General features: G+C 36.6%; 1 protein-coding gene across 1 annotated transcript in view; it reads right to left on the bottom strand.

Moving 5' to 3' along the window:
- Positions 1 to 17,348, bottom strand: part of LOC140246213 (cytoplasmic FMR1-interacting protein 1-like) — a 71,178-nt gene that overhangs the window by 45,325 nt on the left and 8,505 nt on the right. Inside the window, exons 2-4 of the mRNA XM_072325663.1 lie at positions 4,003 to 4,293; positions 2,680 to 2,757; positions 1,177 to 1,278 (exon numbers count right to left, since the gene is read on the bottom strand). Of these exons, the coding sequence (XP_072181764.1) occupies positions 1,177 to 1,278; positions 2,680 to 2,757; positions 4,003 to 4,266 (444 nt within the window). The 5' untranslated portion in view covers positions 4,267 to 4,293. The remainder of the gene's footprint in view (positions 1 to 1,176; positions 1,279 to 2,679; positions 2,758 to 4,002; positions 4,294 to 17,348) is intronic.

Here is a 17,348-nt window from a genome sequence, read left to right on the forward strand (position 1 = left end):
ATATACAACTACATGTAGGAACATATCAACTAAACAGTGAAAAAAAAAAAATCTGTTATGATGATAATTAGATACATAAATTTACAGGTATGCTGTGGTAGGCAGCAGCCAGAAAGGAAGTGTCCCTTATTTTCAGCTGACCAATAATTTGTAAAACTATTCATTCAACTTTATCTAATGTGTTCAAGGCATGTAAGATGTAAGAACAGGACAAGACAAACCAAAACACACAATGACAAACAAAAAGAGTGCAGAATGTCTCTGAACATAAAGGATAAGAAATGAATACTCTTGACTTTAATGAGTGGATCGCATGCTATAATTATGAATTTGATTACCGGTATCAAAAGTAAACAAATTTAAGGGTCTTTAGTAATGATGAATTCTTACAAAGATACATAAAAATTCCTGCTCGATCGATCAACCACAATATCTCCATCTAGCTCTTGAGGTGCTCATAAATTTTTTATGGTCTGCAATCTGCGATTGTATCTGGCTTAACAGTACACTCAAGAAGACATGATTAGATTTTCATAAACAGGCTCTTTTCTCTGGTAAAACACCCTAGCAAGGATCACTTAAAGGGGAAGTCCAGACAATTTTCTTAATCTCACATCACATAGTACATAAATCAATAGCTCCATGTATAGATTTGTGGAATTTATTGTGGTCCTAAGGCAGAAAAACCAATACCCTGAAAAACCCAAAACAGCTAGAATGAGCAAGAATGATGACAGAGAAGGCTTACATATTTCAAAAATGTACCAATGTAATTCTATTACAATTACAATACTTTAATTTAGGCATGCTTTCTTTTTTTGTTGTGCTTCCTTGAGCCCCCAATCATGCATCCTTATTGTGAAGCTGCCATGTCATAATCCTTGTTCATTGTGATTTGGTGTTAATTTTGAAAAACATTCATATTCCTCATCCCAATTACTATAAATTCTGATACTCTGTACACAATATGACCAATTTATACTTGCTCAAATGTAAAAGTCTGAAAATCATCCTCAGGTCTCCTTTACTTGAAAATATATTTAATAAACCCAAACAGTTTCAGAGAAAATGTGACATTTACAGAGATCCATTGCTGTAACAACTATGATGATTTAAACCACAAACTGATGATTCATGAATTTCAACAATTAAGCTTGTTCAGAGCTGGCTACTCACCTGGAAGTGCATAAATGCTGTTAGCTTGGCAATCTCTGGCTTCATGATCTCAACGAATGTCTCTTTGATTTCCCTTCTGTTCTCTTGTAGGTTTGATTTGATCTGAAAAAGAATACATAGAATATACAGTGTCAAAAAAGGAGAGTTCGACTACTAGGTAGGTGCATCACTATTTACTTAACATGAAACTTTAAACTTTAAATGATTCCAAAACTTTCTTATTTATACTCAATTCTAACTACACACATCACATATATCTGATTTACTGTGTTTATCAAAGTCAACTAGTTCACATGATGTGGAATTGCAGTAAAAACTACGATGATAAAGTTATCTCTATTACTGTCAGTATGGAAGCACACTCTGACAAGACAAATGGCTTCGAATACCAAAGCAGTCACCCGTGACTCAGGGAAGCTTAGAATTTATGTCACTTCAGTAATTGCAATATTTAATGTGCAAAACAAGCCTACAGAATACCAGCCCCTACTACTGACTTCGTTGTGGGATTCTGTAAGACAACCATTTGAAACCAAATCCCTGGGAATTGATTAAAGCATAAATCAACTTATGAACAATTCAATTCCGACATATGAAGAAAATCAATGTACAAAATTGTACAGGAATAACACTGCAAGCAAATTCACTCAGAACCCAGGCATCTTTCAAATTATAAATAGCATGAGCATACACTGTACAGAACTCTTTTGATTCATGAACATTTCAGGAATATAATGCTGGCAAACAGCATGAAGCTATTGCCAGTATGGTACCAAACCAAAGTGGCAAAACACAAAATACTGTAATAAGAATACACTGACATCATTGAATATAATGATAAAAAGATGACAATGGATTTTAATCATTGTACATTGTGTCTATGATGCAAGTGCTTGTGTAATAAGCCTGAAAATAAAAAGCCACAGAAACATTTCAAGTTTTGAATTATTTTCTTGATTATATGACACTATACACTTTGTGTAAATAACAAAAACAAACAAACAAACCAACAACAACACTGAATTTCATCGCTATATCAATACTGATATGATAACATTTGATTGCAGTGTGATGAGAATACAAATTATCTTGGCATTTCACTATAATCTATCAAATCCTTTTCTGAGCTTTTTCACATGTGGGAAAAAAATCTTTATAACTGGACAAGAAGTGCATAGAAATGCAACAACAACCATGACAGCATAGAAAAGGTGCTTTCCATAAAAAAATGGTTTCACACACCATTTCTCTGAAATTCTTCCCCATACTTGATATTAAGATTGGTGAAAATTGAGCGAAAACATCAGACCTACAAAATGCTTTTTCTAATATGCACTTTCTCTGCATATTCCCTCAGGACCTGAACTATTATGCATCAGTTTGTATTTGTATGGTATTCATATTTGAAAGGTAATTCTTTTTAAACATGATATCAATCAAGTAGTTTTCAGAGAGTTGGAACAAGCCCTACACATAACATGGCAAAGGGGAATGTGTTCTTACTGAGGGCACAGCTCTTGCACAGCTCCTCCATGTGTACAACATGACTGCATGCTCTTCTCCTTCTTTCAAAATTTTATTCTGCAGGGCAAAGAAATATGAGAATTTCAGAAGTCAATTGAAATGAAAATAAATATTCATCAGGAAAAATAATGGATAACTGTCAATAGCTCTTCTCCTTTTCCCTTCATACATGCATGGGATTGAAAAGAACATAGAAACATTTCACAAACTATTTAGAAACTCATTAGAAACTGGTCTAAGCTTACCTGAGTATTGCAAAGGTCATCTTCCACAATTCTGGCAGAGCACATAGAAAACTTTGGGAGCTTTGGGGTACCATCCATTTGTTCACTGATTTACATTTTTATCAAATACAATATTCCGTCACAATGGCAATCAACACCTGTGACAGTAGACCATGCATTTTCAAAAAGAAGATCAAAATGTGAAGACTGACCCCAAATTTGGTCATACAGTGTATAACGGACATCGGACAATGAGAAATTGCAATAGCTCATTTCAGCCTTCTGCTCAGGTGAGCTTTAAAATCCAACAAATTAAACAAGCCATCCATCTATTTTCATTTCCATGTCTAACAAAGGAAATGGAAGCCATATTGAAAGTTATTTTGACGGTAATGAAAAAAAAAAAAAAACACACAAACCAACAGATCAACAAAACCCTGAACAAAAAAAAAAAACCCAAACAAACACATATAAGGAGCAGCACAGTATTGAGTAATTTGATGGAAGAATCTACCATCTATGATGGCAACCTGTAGGGGCTTTCATTCATCTGCCTTGGTTATATGACGTAATACTCATCTCCCATTGTTTGCTGTTGTTTACATGATATTTCAGTAATGAGTTTGAAAAGAAACTGTTGATTATTTTGCCACATTCAAGGACACTCTGTTTATACATTGTATCATCCCTGTAAATGATTCATAGTTTTCAGTGCTTTTACAGCTTTGCTCTATCTTGGTCATTCCATTATTTTTCTAGCCCATCACATCTCCAATGTGGCAGGAATCATCCATATGTTTGCATTACTAATACATTGTAAATATTACAAAAGGAGGTTTATACTCAATTGAACAATGCTAAAATACCATGACCTAATTTAGATGATTCATTGGGTCATAATTCTTTATTTCCTTCTGTTTTTTTGTTTTTTTGTTTTCATTTGCTTTTACTTGTATGGGTAATTGACATTATGCTTGGAAGCTTGGAAATGAGATATTTGGGATGCTCAAAGTCTGTTATAATTTTAAAGAGTGTTCATTGCAAATTATACTGAAATTGATCAAATAACATTCCTTACCATCTCAGAGTGTACTGTTGCTTCCTCCATGTACCGTGCTATCCCTGTGATGAAGGCAGTCCTGTCACCGAAGTTAGTATCAAAATTGGCATGGTATGTGAGGGCAATCGTCTTAGCCTCTATCAAAGGCTGAGGGTCTGGGGTTGGAATATCCTGCAGAAGGTCAACATTAGAGACTGCCTCTTCAAGGGGTACTACATTGCTGCTCTGCTGTAGACGCTGACCGGTGGGAGGTTCTTGCTGGGCAATTTGTTCATCTGCCATGGTGGAGGCAATTTAATAGTCCACACACTGGTGAGAAAAAAAAAAACACACAGAAAAGTATGTTACATGTTGTGTAATTTAGAAACATAAAAGATGTAAGAACATGTATCAGGAACCTTGATGTCACTAGCTTTTACCACTGACCTATGAAAAAGTTTGGAGCATGTAACATTTTGGCATTCAGCTAGGCTTCAGCTGAAATGTCTTCCTTCCAACATGAGATAGCATGTATATAAGTAGCAAGGAAAGTGTGGCCATTTATTTCACCTTTGCAAGCAAATTTACAAAGTTGAGAATTTGCACTACCTATTCCTATCACTGGTGTGCCTGTCAGCAGTTGGCAGGTACACCAGTGATAGGAGTAGGTAGTGCAAATTGAATGATCTCACACGAAATAAACTGATGGTATGGCATTGTGTATGAGAAATGAATAAGCAATGTGAGTGTAGGCAGGACCCCGCTTTAGCAAAAAGATATTTAAATTGATTATATAAATTTCCTTACTACACAGGCTGCCATAAACTTATGATCAACTATTAAATCAATTTTAACTCTTCATAAAACATGGCCCAGGTGTTGTTTCTTTGAGGCCAAAGGGCACAGTGAAACTGAATCACATCGGGCTGATGGTGTATAATGGAACATTATAACCCACAATTGAGCATGACAGAGTATCCTTGTTTCTTAGAGTTTGTGAAATGCAGTCTAACCTGTCTATTGCGGCCACCCAAGGGAGACGAAAAGAGTAGTCATTATAAATACGGGTGGCTGCTATAGACAGGTTATCTGACATTTTGTGTGGATTGCATACATGTACATTTATGTATCATGGTTGTACACATCTAAGTACTTTTGTATACATGTACCATGTATAGAAATGTGTACATACCTATACACTAACTAACAAATATGCACAAGCTTCATGCATTGAGCTTTGCCGTTCTCATTATCAATTGAGCTAATTGCACACTAACGTGCATACAGGCACCAAGCTTTTCACAAATTTGTTTATTAACTATCTGAACTGAACTTATTCGCCATACATGACAGGCATGGCTGCAAATCGCAATTTTGAAACACACTGAATTATCAGCTGGGCAATGGCTCCTTATGGTCTGTGGCGGCTATACACAGGTTGAAAGCACATAGACCTGGTGGTTTAGTTGAACGCATCAATGTGGGCAGATGGCGCAAGCTTCCTAAAGACATCTACGCTATCGACTCCTTTTTAGTGCTTACGCTTAGACCCATTTTCACAAGTCCGCTTTCCGGGTCTGCGCACCTTTATTATCTACTGGGGGAGACAAAACTTGTGGCCACTGGCCTCGTTAAATGGGTTGCATATGCACAGAGTCTTTAATGTGGCTTTTTTCTTGGAGGGATTTCTCAGTGGCTGCATATGCCAAATGACTGCTACAGGTGGCTGCAAAAGGCAGGTTTGACTGTATATCGTGTCATATCTAAAACATTGCTCACCAGGCATAACACTGATCACCATGACAGCACTTGCAGCATGGAAGATCAGTGCAACCTTACACACGTGTCAGCAGGTGAAATTTTGGTAAACTTGTACACTATATGTAATACTATAGCCTCTACTTGCGATAGACACACTACAGACTCTAAACATGTGCTATCTCATACAGTAACTTACAGTTTGTATATATCCTCGCCAAATCTGTACAAAAGTAGAGTCATCTAGATGATCTAGCTTGGTCATTTTGAATGTAAACAGACACATTTATGAACTTTTACTCTGTACTACAATTGCTATCGTGCAAACTATAATGTAGATGGTGATGGACATACCAGGTACTTTACATAGGTGTTACAAAAAACATTTCCCACTTTTGATCCAAGACAGTTTGAAAATTATATATCAGATATTAACACTGTCATTGATATGAAAAGTAGAGTCATCTAGATGATCTAGCTTGGTCATTTTGAATGTAAACAGACACATTTATGAACTTTTACTCTGTACTACAATTGCTATCGTGCAAACTACAATGTAGATGGTGAGGGACATACCAGGTACTTTACATAGGTGTTACAAAAAAACATTTCCCACTTTTGATCCAAGACAGTTTGAAAATTATATATCAGATATTAACACTGTCATTGATATAAGTACAATGTAGCTAAATGGTGTACAATTTAATGTCATTTGAATATGAAAGCATGAAGGGCAAGTCCAAACTATTTGATCACTCATGGCTGAAAATTCAAAATGATTCAAATAAAACAAACTTGGTGTCATTGTAAAGCCAAGATGTTAAAATACATGAATTTTAATGAGAAAACAGAAAATTGCTTGTGTGTGGCCAGTAATAAATGAATACATTTGCATAAATTAAAAATTGGGTAATGCGTGGGAAATTAAAAATTGGGTAATGCGTGGGACATCAAAAATTGTTGCATTTCTAAAGATATCTTAAAAGTTTTCCACTTTTGTAGCCCAATACTAGTGGGACCACAAAGTCTGAATGGGGAGTTATCATGACTATGAATTCCAGTTTCTCAACTAATTAAATATGCAAATGAGGGACGTGCAAAAATTGGCATGTCCCACGCGTTACTTTTTTAGGTCATTTTTTTCTCATTTGCATAAAAGCTGGTAATTGAATTTTCCTGAAACTTTCAAAAGACCAAATCTACATTAGGCCAAAAAAAAAAAAAAATTGTTGTATTGGCGTAACCCGCCCGACCCTAAAAATTCCGCCGACCCTATGTTTTTTTATTATTTAATTTGCTATCGATATCGAGTATCTTCTTGACTGCGATCGCGATCGCAAAAAACCCGGAAGTGGAAACGGCTCTGGGGATATCGGATGTACGAGGGAGAGATCTCGCTAGTGCCTCGCATAGCCTCGCTTGATCAGTACGTCATCTGTTTCCAACACGGACACGTACTCTATCAAGATTTATACAGTGTATACTTAGCATTCAGACAGCAATATATTGTGCACAGTTTTGCCATAGGTTTCTTGTGTTACACGAATCTGTATATGTGGGACTGTAATAGAGATCGCCGTGTGCGATGAAAAGATCGTACATATGGGTCAATTTGCATCTATCTTATCTAAGTCAAAATAGTAAAATATGAAGTGAAAACATTCAGGATAGCGATTTCAACATCTTTAAATTCTGTGAAGGGGTATAATTCGAGTAATATCGGCCTCATAAATGATTTGTAGAATAGATGAACACAGCACATACGGTGCAGCAGTTGTAACTGTTTACTGAGCACGAGTTATACACGTAAAATGCAGGTAGCAAAAAAAAAAAAAAAAAATCCGCCCGACCAACCCTATTTGAAAATCTCATGTTACGCCAATACAACCTTTTTTTTTTTTTTGGCCTTAGTCTCCATCATAACCAGAAGAAAAGTTAGTCTGATCAATATAATTAACACAATCTTTAATTAGATCTGGTAACGCGTGGGAAATTGTAGGTAACGTGTGAGACAGCATGTGTATTACAATGGGAGTATGTTGAAATTTTTCCATAAAGAAGTAGAATTTCCCCAAACCTTATAGAACAATGAATTTGGAGATACAGTACTCAAAATATTAATTATTTTGGCCTTATGCATTCCTGGCATTCTTTTACTGAGCTGGAAGTAAATTTTGAAAAGTTTTGTACAAAGCAAAAAACAAACAAACAAAACAAAATAAACTGAAACAAACAGAATTTGTATACTTCATAGGTCTTCATATAGTCTATGACCCCGTTTACAGTGCGGGGCTCGGCCGCGGCCGAGCCCGCCTTCATTTCAGTGTAAACGCGCAAAAGGCCAAATGCAGGGCCAAAATTGGCCGGGCATGTGGCCACGCTCTGGAGGTGGTCTCGGCCGCAGCCGAGACCGGCCTTTTCTCAGTGTAAGCGCAAACTGGGCAAAATGCGCGGCCAATTTTAGTCTGGCTTCCAAACCCTCTGCCCGTACTATTTTGCTATTCAGGATATTAACCCCCTCAACGTCGAAAACTAGTATAGTTTAAGGTGGTTTTGTCCTGCAAAGGATTTTTCCTTCGGCAAAGGCCTTTGCCCGAACGGCGAAAAAGGGTCTGAAAACCAGACTATAACATATTGCGTTTGTTTACAAGCAGAGCGCCACTACAACAAAATATTGAAAGGTTTGAATTAAAAGCGCGGCCGAACCCGGCAGTGTAAATGGACAAAATTGCCGGGCTCGACCCCGCAATTGAGGCTGGGCTTGGCCGCGGCTCGGCCCAGCCCCGCACTGTAAACGGGGTCTCAGAGAACTCACCATATTTTGCTTAATTGTGAATATACTTTGCAACATTCATTGAAGAGATGACTTAATTTTTCCTTCAATATATAAAAATCACAGTTTTAATCTTTTTCTTTTTCTTTTCTTTTTTAACAAATAAAGTGTCACCTAACACTGCACTATACTAACCCAATTTTGTTTTCCAGTCACGAAATGAAATGAATGTATTGTACGTGTTATGTATGTACAATAACGTGTACTTTGATGTTGTCTAACAACTCAAGATTTATTGTCACTTTAATAATATCTTGCTTGATAAAAAGTTGTTCAGGGTTTGTATTTGATCTTAATATGCGACTATGAGTGTTATGTCTTACACTAAACAATGAATCACGGTCACTGAACAGTAATAGGTACATGTGTGACACAAGTCATACAACAGACTTTCACCATAGTATAAATCAACAACTTTGCATAAAAGGGGGGGGGGGAGGAGACTACAGGCCATACAATAGGCTGTACTTGTAACTCTACAACACTGCTCTGTCCAATCTAAGTACAATCTTAACCCTTTAGCAACTGAAGATTCTGTGTATTGGCCTTTGGCTTCATAAAGGATACAGCAATATTACTCTAATTTCAACAACTTTCTGAATTATATAAAATAGTTTACTGCATGTTTATTTTTGTCTGTTGTAAGTTATGTTAATTTGAAAGCCTATTATGACTTTACGAAGAGAATGGTGTGCCACAGAAATAATTCTGACATACTTTTGTTGACCTTTTACCTCTTTCAAAATATGTTACATAATTATGTATTCTACATGAAAACAATAAAAATAGTTAAGCATAAAACTATAAAAAAAAAAAATGCACAGGCAGTGTTGGGCATTTTAGGGAGCAATAAGACAGGTAGTTTCAAGCAGTTGAATTACTAATGGTTAACAGCCTACTTGTATCCATTTTCATCAGACGATTTGCATAGCCTCCATAAAAATGATGTACTAAATGGATCAGTTTGTTTATGATAATTATTTTTGAAGTGGTAAATAAAGCCGTTCTTTAAGCAAATGGGGTCAAATATTATGAATCTGTCTTACTGCCTAAAATAAATACCAAACTTAAAAATTTCTCAACTAGATGTGCCATTTTTAGAATATTACCCATAGTGACAAAAATGTCCCACACGTTACTCGTCCCACGCGTTACTACACCCATCTTTTTAAAATTGACCTTGAGAGAAAACAGAGCGATGAATATGAATGAAACATGTTGTTTTGTCTTAAGTAATAGATGTGTAACAAGTTGTTCATAATGATTTTTTAGTGTACAGGTATTTTCACAGTATTTGAGAAACAAAGTAAAAGAAAAAAAAGAGCCCTTTCTGGTCCCACGTGTTACTGGAGAATAAATTAGCATAAATTAATTACGGAATGAGTAGTTCTCATTATTTCTGTTGTTTTGTGTGTAGATGCCTACTATCAGAAACAACCAAACAATTGAGCTTTCATAACTATCTGTGAAATATAGGGCTTAATTTGTTTGTGATGTCCCACGCGTTACTAGTGCAAAATAGCTTGGATTTGCCCTGAATCAGTTTCATTACATCCATAATTAATATCAAAGTTAAGTTCCAGATTTTAAACCCTCTGTACAAAATTGAACTTTACACAGAACCAATGATGTGCATACAAATTTTGTATGTGTGTGCGTGCTTACAATAACCCTGAACAATGACATGAATACAGTACCACGAATACCATCTTTTTCAGAGCTCTGCTGACTAGGCTTCTGGTCTCTTGCTACAAGGCACATGAATACTTTATTAATAATTCATGATGGATTGCCCTGAACACTCCTAGTCTGAATTCATAGTAAAGTGTAAAATGCACCAACTGACCCCTGCGCAAAGTTAAAGTTTTGCACAGAGGGCTGAAAATAGACCAAAACCTGAACCCTAACTAAAAATAAATCTTGAATTTAATGAAACTGATTTATCGTCGCTGGGGCGACAAGACCTTGTATATCTACAAAATGTCAAATGTTCGGGAGAGCAAAAAAAAACAAAAAACAAAACAAACCAAACTAGAAATATCGCTATGGCGACTGGTATGCCTCAGCCTAATGCTTGATTCTTCTAATAGGTCTATAGTACATGTGGACAATGTGTGATTGCATTTGCACAAAATTGGCAAAATATTGAAATGACATGTTTGTCACAAATGTGTTGAATGTTCACCTTCCTTGACCTATGTTTAATTGGATGAATAGGAGAGTATGTATTTGGGGATTTAAGAACTTTAAAGGGACTGTACAGTACTGGTTGAGGTGGGGATTCATGTTTTGAACATTCCTAAGTGAGATAATGAAAAGCCTCGTATGAAATATGAAAGAGCATGTAATTTTAAGAAGGATTCAATGTTTATTTGATGAAAATTGGTTTTCAAATGGCTGAGATATCCAAAAAAGTGCTAATAATAAAAGGCGACATGCCACAACTTTATTAGGATCTCTTTGTTTCACCTTGTTTTTGGATATCTCAGCCATTTCAAAACCGATTTTCATCGAATAAACTTTTGATACGCCTTAGAACTGCATGCTCTTTGACATCTCATAGAGTGGTTTCTGAATATCTCGCAAAACGTTAAAAGCTAAATCCTCGCCTCGACCAGAACTGTACACACCCTTTAACTTGACTTTGACCCTTTCATAAGTTTATGCATTGAGTAATTTTCAAGGTATGGAGAAAAAGTGCAATTTCTGTATTGAACAGTAAATTGTTATCATTTTCATCTGGCCTTTGACCCTAAGATTTATAAGAGAATCACTGTCAGGCAGAACATATGTACTAAGTTTCAGGATAACTTGAGCCACTTCCAAGATATGGAGAAAGAAGTAAGTTCAGCACTTTCACTTGATCTCTGATCTTTTGACCTTTGACCTTCTTGCAAAAAAAAAAAAATCCCAGAGAATCTCTATTGGGTTATATATGCATACACCAAGTTTTAAAACAATGACCCTGCTGGCATTGCATACATAAGGGAAATAGTAAAATTTTGAAGTATTGCCCTTGACCTTTGACCCCTGACCTTTGACCCCATGAACCCCAAATTCCCTAGATAACCACTGCCCGTCAGTACATGCTTATATACTATGTTCCATGAAGATACCTTGAACAATTTCCAAGATACAGAGAAAAAAGTGAAATTTCAACATTTTTACTTGACCTTTTGATCTTTAACCTAAGTTGTCCTCGTGACCCAAACTTTCACCAGAGAATCTTAATTGGGTGATACATGTATACACTAAGTTTAAAGAAAATATCTTCAGGCATTGCATAGATATGGGGGAAATAGTGAAATTTTAAGCATTTGACCTTGACCTTTGACCTTGAGCATGTGCACCCAAAAGTTGATAGGCACAACTTCACCCCCTCATACACATACATGCCAAGTTACATTAGGATACCTCAAAAGGTTTTTTAGTTACGTTGTCCACAAAATTCATTACGGACGGACGGACGGACGGACGGACAACCCGAAAACATAATGCCTCTGGCACCACTTCGTGGCGGAGGCATAAAAACATGGCAGCCACAGCACTATATCAAATGGGACAGACTTTCCTTTGACATGCTGTGGTAGCTTCATTTTTTGGGAAAGACAGCTAGGATTTGGAGAGGACATCACTTACACTGTAACTGATTATCTGACCATTAATCCAAACAAAGTCATTTTCACCAAAATTTGAGATACAAGGTCTTGTCACTCCAGTGACATTATGCTGTCATTTTTAAATTACCTCCAACAAAATTGTACACTTTTCATCTATTGCTTATCAATGTCAGTGTTATCTGATATATATAATCTTTGAATTATTAAAGGCATAATTTACCATTTGCACATGAAATAAAAACCCCTCAGAATCATTCTAAAATGTGAACTAGGGATAGAAACAACCAATGTAAAAATTTGAACCAGTACAATCGATGTTAAATATTGTTAAACATACAAAATGTGAACAGTAGTTATAATAAAAATGTTTTCAGACTAAACGGTCTACAGTTTCGGTTTAATTAGAAAAATAGTGACATATTTCCTTATGTTTTATAGTGATATATCTCCTTTTATTTTAAGCTTTATCTCAAAAAATTTATATGGTATTGTAAGGTGTTTTGTGATACAACTGAACTACACACATGCATCACAAGTGATATCTTGAACATTTTTTAAATCACTGCTCCTGAAGGTAAACAAGACCTTCAAGGATCAAAAGTGGGAAATGTTTTTTGTAACAGCTACGTGTAGAACTACGTACGTGTATATAAACCTTAAAACCAGTTCATACACTAACTTACATATACAATGTATATCGATCCTCACCAAATCTGTATAGAAAGGCCATTCAAGGGAAACCACTAACCATTATAGAGTCATGTTTGTCATTTTGAATTGAACAAATCTGACAAATTTATGAATTCTTACTTTGTATTACAAATGCTACATTGTACATACAATGTACATGTACTGTACTATGCTGTATCCGTGGATCATACATGCAGAGTACATTATACACAAAGTACAAATACATGTACAAGAATGGAAAGTACCGGTACACAAGATTAAGGATACAAATTAAAACAAAATTCCATAAAAAAAAAAGCAATCCTGAAGATGATAAAATCAATGCTGTAGAGAGAGGTCCTAACCTGCATGCAGATACATTCACTGGCATAATTTTCAAAGTAACCACTACCGTATTTAAGTTGCTGTGTACAATACTGAGCTGATACTCATTCAACTATTGCCTGCTTTGTGTGGCAAAACTTTGATCATGGGAATGTGATGACGGTTGTTTGCTACATATGTTTGACTATACTCTAAATGCGAATATTTTTGCATTAATAATTTTTCAAGCTCAAAGGGGTAAGATAAAGTTTCGCATGTTTTTAAATCCATGTCCAATAGACATGAACCACTGGAACATATGGCAAACAATAATATTTGCATGCTTGTATGCATTTTCACACTAGTTTCTGGTTGTGTGAGATGCGTGCAAATTTCAACACCTTGAAAATTTCCACTTTTACAGGAGTCTATGACACTTATCAGTTTAAAAGTTTTTGAAGTGGTGGAAATTTTATGGTTGTCGAAAGATAGTGATTGTTCATAACAGGTGACTGGCAGATGGATTTGAATGTAACTTCATTGCTGGTCTCTAAAACCACTTGAATGCAAAGTAAGGCCAATAGGCTTTCATGTTTGTGATAAGATACATTGTATGTTACCTGTTATGGTACATGGCTTCAGATTACCTCTCGGGTAGGGCAAAGTCCATAACCTAATGTTAGCCTATGCTGCATAAAATGCAAACATCGGCCTCCTAGCCAACTTGTACACTCAGGTGACAGGCAGAGCTAACCTTAGAGTGTAGCTAGGTGGAAAGAGTAGGATGATGTTCGTTCCTTGGGTACAAAAATACATCTGGTATTTCACATAAAACCATATGTACAATGTATGTATGGTAAACAGCTCATCTGTACATAACTGTGTATGACCTAACCAAATCTGGGTGCATTAAGGAGTGTCAATCTCTTCTTCAAATAGATGAATGAGATTTTGGATGTTAATGAATACTTGTAACAGCCAAAATACAGATACTGCATATTTTGTGTAATTGAAAAAAACAACAACAAACAAACAAACAAACAAACATACACACACACAAAAATAAAAAAAGCAAGTCAACTTTACAACAAGGCATTCATCTACTTATCAAGAGAACAAGCCATGATTCATCTTTACTTGCTAAATTATTGTTGAAGTCATATGTTACTAACAAATCCTTTCAAGTCATGGGAGGAGATGAACATTATTAAATCATTATCATTATTAAATACGAATATTCTTTGGTACTGGTACATTTAAAGTCCTGTAAGGCTCTGTGTCACAGCCCATGGGCACGCGGTCCACATTATAAATCCAACTAATGGAAGTATTCACTAGATCCCCACGACTTAGTACACACACAGCTCACACACATTAGCAGTGGCTCAGTGGCCCACAGCTGCTATAAATTCTGAAGTGTTAGGCCACCAAATTTATTCTCTTTTTTTTTTCATTTATTTCAGGCCACTACATTTCTTTTTTGGGCCATCAAATTTTCGGATTTAAAGATTTTAGAGGGAACAGGACACCACACAAAAAATTTATTGTTGAGCCCTGAATACGTACATGGAGAATTACTCTGCTCTAAAATGGGTAAATTTGATAGCAAAAGACAAATCAGTGTGATTCATGCAATTTAATCTAGATATCAAGTATTGCATCTCTGGGATGGGTGAATGGATGGCTCACAATGCATATTGTAAAATGGAACTAAATCACAACAAACAGAGTTTCTTGTTGTATTGCCACTCAAACTTCAGCATGGTTTTCCCTTGCATACAGTAACAGTCAAGTGCAGGTGTGTGGCATCAAGATTGAACCATCTGGGTAAGATACCCCTTTCAGTAACTCATGCATTTTTGGCCAGCTCCTGGCCCCGAGTTAATTTGGCCCGCGCCAAGCAGTAAAAACTGCGTTCAGTAACTATAGCAGAGCCGAGCTACTTATTGCAATACCATATGACCCATTCACGAACTCTGCCACGTAAAGGATAACTACCATGGTAACTGAACACCCTCTGGGGGAGGGCATGGCCAGGGGTGGTATTCTGAGGTCGTAATTAAGTCTGTAATTAACTTTGTAATTAAGACGAGAAGTTAATAGACCCTTAATCATGAGCAAAATTTGTATTCTGAGGACGTAATTAAGGTATGATTAAGTCCCTATAATTATCTTAGGTTCCTCCCATCTAATTGTTATTCCATCCAATCAGACGCGTTGTTAGAAGCCAAAATGATGATTACGTGTACGCGCGCAAATATGCCATCAATGAGCGCTCCTCCACACATCCCCTGTAATTACAACCCAAGAGCTCCATGCGCACACTCCGGTCTTTGATTACAACCCTTCACCTACGCACGCGAAGAGCTTGCATAAAATAACAGAATTCCTTGAAGATCGCCTATATTTCTTTTTCTCTCTGAATTCTATGGATACCATGACAACAAGATACAACCACTACTCGGTTACCGAAGACGGTAAGCATCGTTGTGGCCGAGAAAATACGCTCTAATGTGTGATATCGGAGTAGTTAATGACACTCTTTGGTATCATTAAGTTTTCCATTAACTTTCGTAGTTAATTGCACCCTCAGAATACCAATTCATCATTAACTTTGTAATTAAGTCCTCTCAGAGGTGCACGCTTTCCCGCCAAAACGCTTGTTGCTATGGTAGTTAATATACCCCCTACTTAATCATGCTCTCAGAATACCAATTCGGTAATTAAGTGCTAATCAGAGACTTAATAAGCCCTCAGAATACGGCCCCAGGTAATTGTGACCTTTGACCATGCAAGTCATTTTGGCCTGAGCCTGGCGCTGCTATCGGTCATAAACTCTTTGATCAGCACCAGGCCCGAGCCTGATCCGTACCTGGTGCTAGCTTCAGCAGCACCAAAATAGCCCGCTCCTGGCGCGGGCCACTTTGGCCCGACCCTTTCATAAACTCAAAATCTTACGACTTAGCTAGGGCCTGGCCAGAGCCAGAGGAGTTACTGAAAGGGGTATTAGAAACCCAGGGGTGCATTTTGATCTGTACTATCCTTGGTTTAACCATGGAGCTACTAACAGTAGTACATTGTAGCTCCATGGTTACTGTACGAGCTGAAATTTTCGCGTACAGATATTTTCACGAATTGCTACTTGGAGGACATTTGCGCGTGTTGTTAATTTCGCGGTTGCGACGGTCTAACTGAACGTAACTATTTGCACGTTATTATTTTTGCGTGTTGTTATTTTCGCGGTTCAAAGGCGATTCGCGAAATTCGTGAAAATAAAACCACTGCGAAAATCTCAGCTCGTACAGTATACTAAGACAATGGTTACCTCTTCATGAAAGAATAATATTTATACCTGGTACACAGTCCAGGGACATAGTAAACTATTTTGTTGGTTTCCAGGGCTTACATGGCTCTGCTTCAAAATATTTTATCATTTCATACAGATGTCTCATTCACTAATTTTTGCATAACAGTTCTTGGACAACTGATTGTATGTAATTGAGTGAGCTGATGATGTCATCTCCTTCTGATACTCCACTGATTGTATTAACAAAACAAAAAGAAATTAACAAATTATCCCACCTTTCTGCTATGTACAAAAGGGTTAAACTATTTCATTTCTAGTTGAATTTTATGTCTAACAAAGAATGATCAACCGATATACAGAGCTTGTACATGTATCTGGACTTAAAGGGACTGTACAGTACTACAGTGAGTACTGGTTGAGGTGGGGATTCATGTTTTGAATATTCCTAAGTGAGATAATGAGAAACCTCTTATGAAATATGAAAGGGCATGTAGTTTTAAGAAGGATTCAACATCTATTTGATGAAAATTGGTTTTCAAATGGCTGAAATATCCAAAAAAGTGATAATAATAAAAAAGCGACAGGCCACGCCTTTTATTAGGATCTCTTTGATTCACCTTGTTTTTGGATATCTCAGCCATTTCAAAACTGATTTTCATCAAATAAACTTTTGATACCCCTTAGAATTGCATGCTCTTTGACATCTCATAGAGTGGTTTCTGGATATCTCGCAAAATGTCATATGCTAAATCCTCACCTCAACCAGCACTGTACACACCCTTTAAGACTGGAGCATTATTGTGTCTGAATGAAAATCAGGAAATTTCACAAATTTAAAGCTGTATAAACTGTATGGGGAGTTGTGAGGGGATGA

This window comes from Diadema setosum, chromosome 2, assembly GCF_964275005.1.
Source record: "Diadema setosum chromosome 2, eeDiaSeto1, whole genome shotgun sequence".
NCBI classification, from domain to species: domain Eukaryota; kingdom Metazoa; phylum Echinodermata; class Echinoidea; order Diadematoida; family Diadematidae; genus Diadema; species Diadema setosum.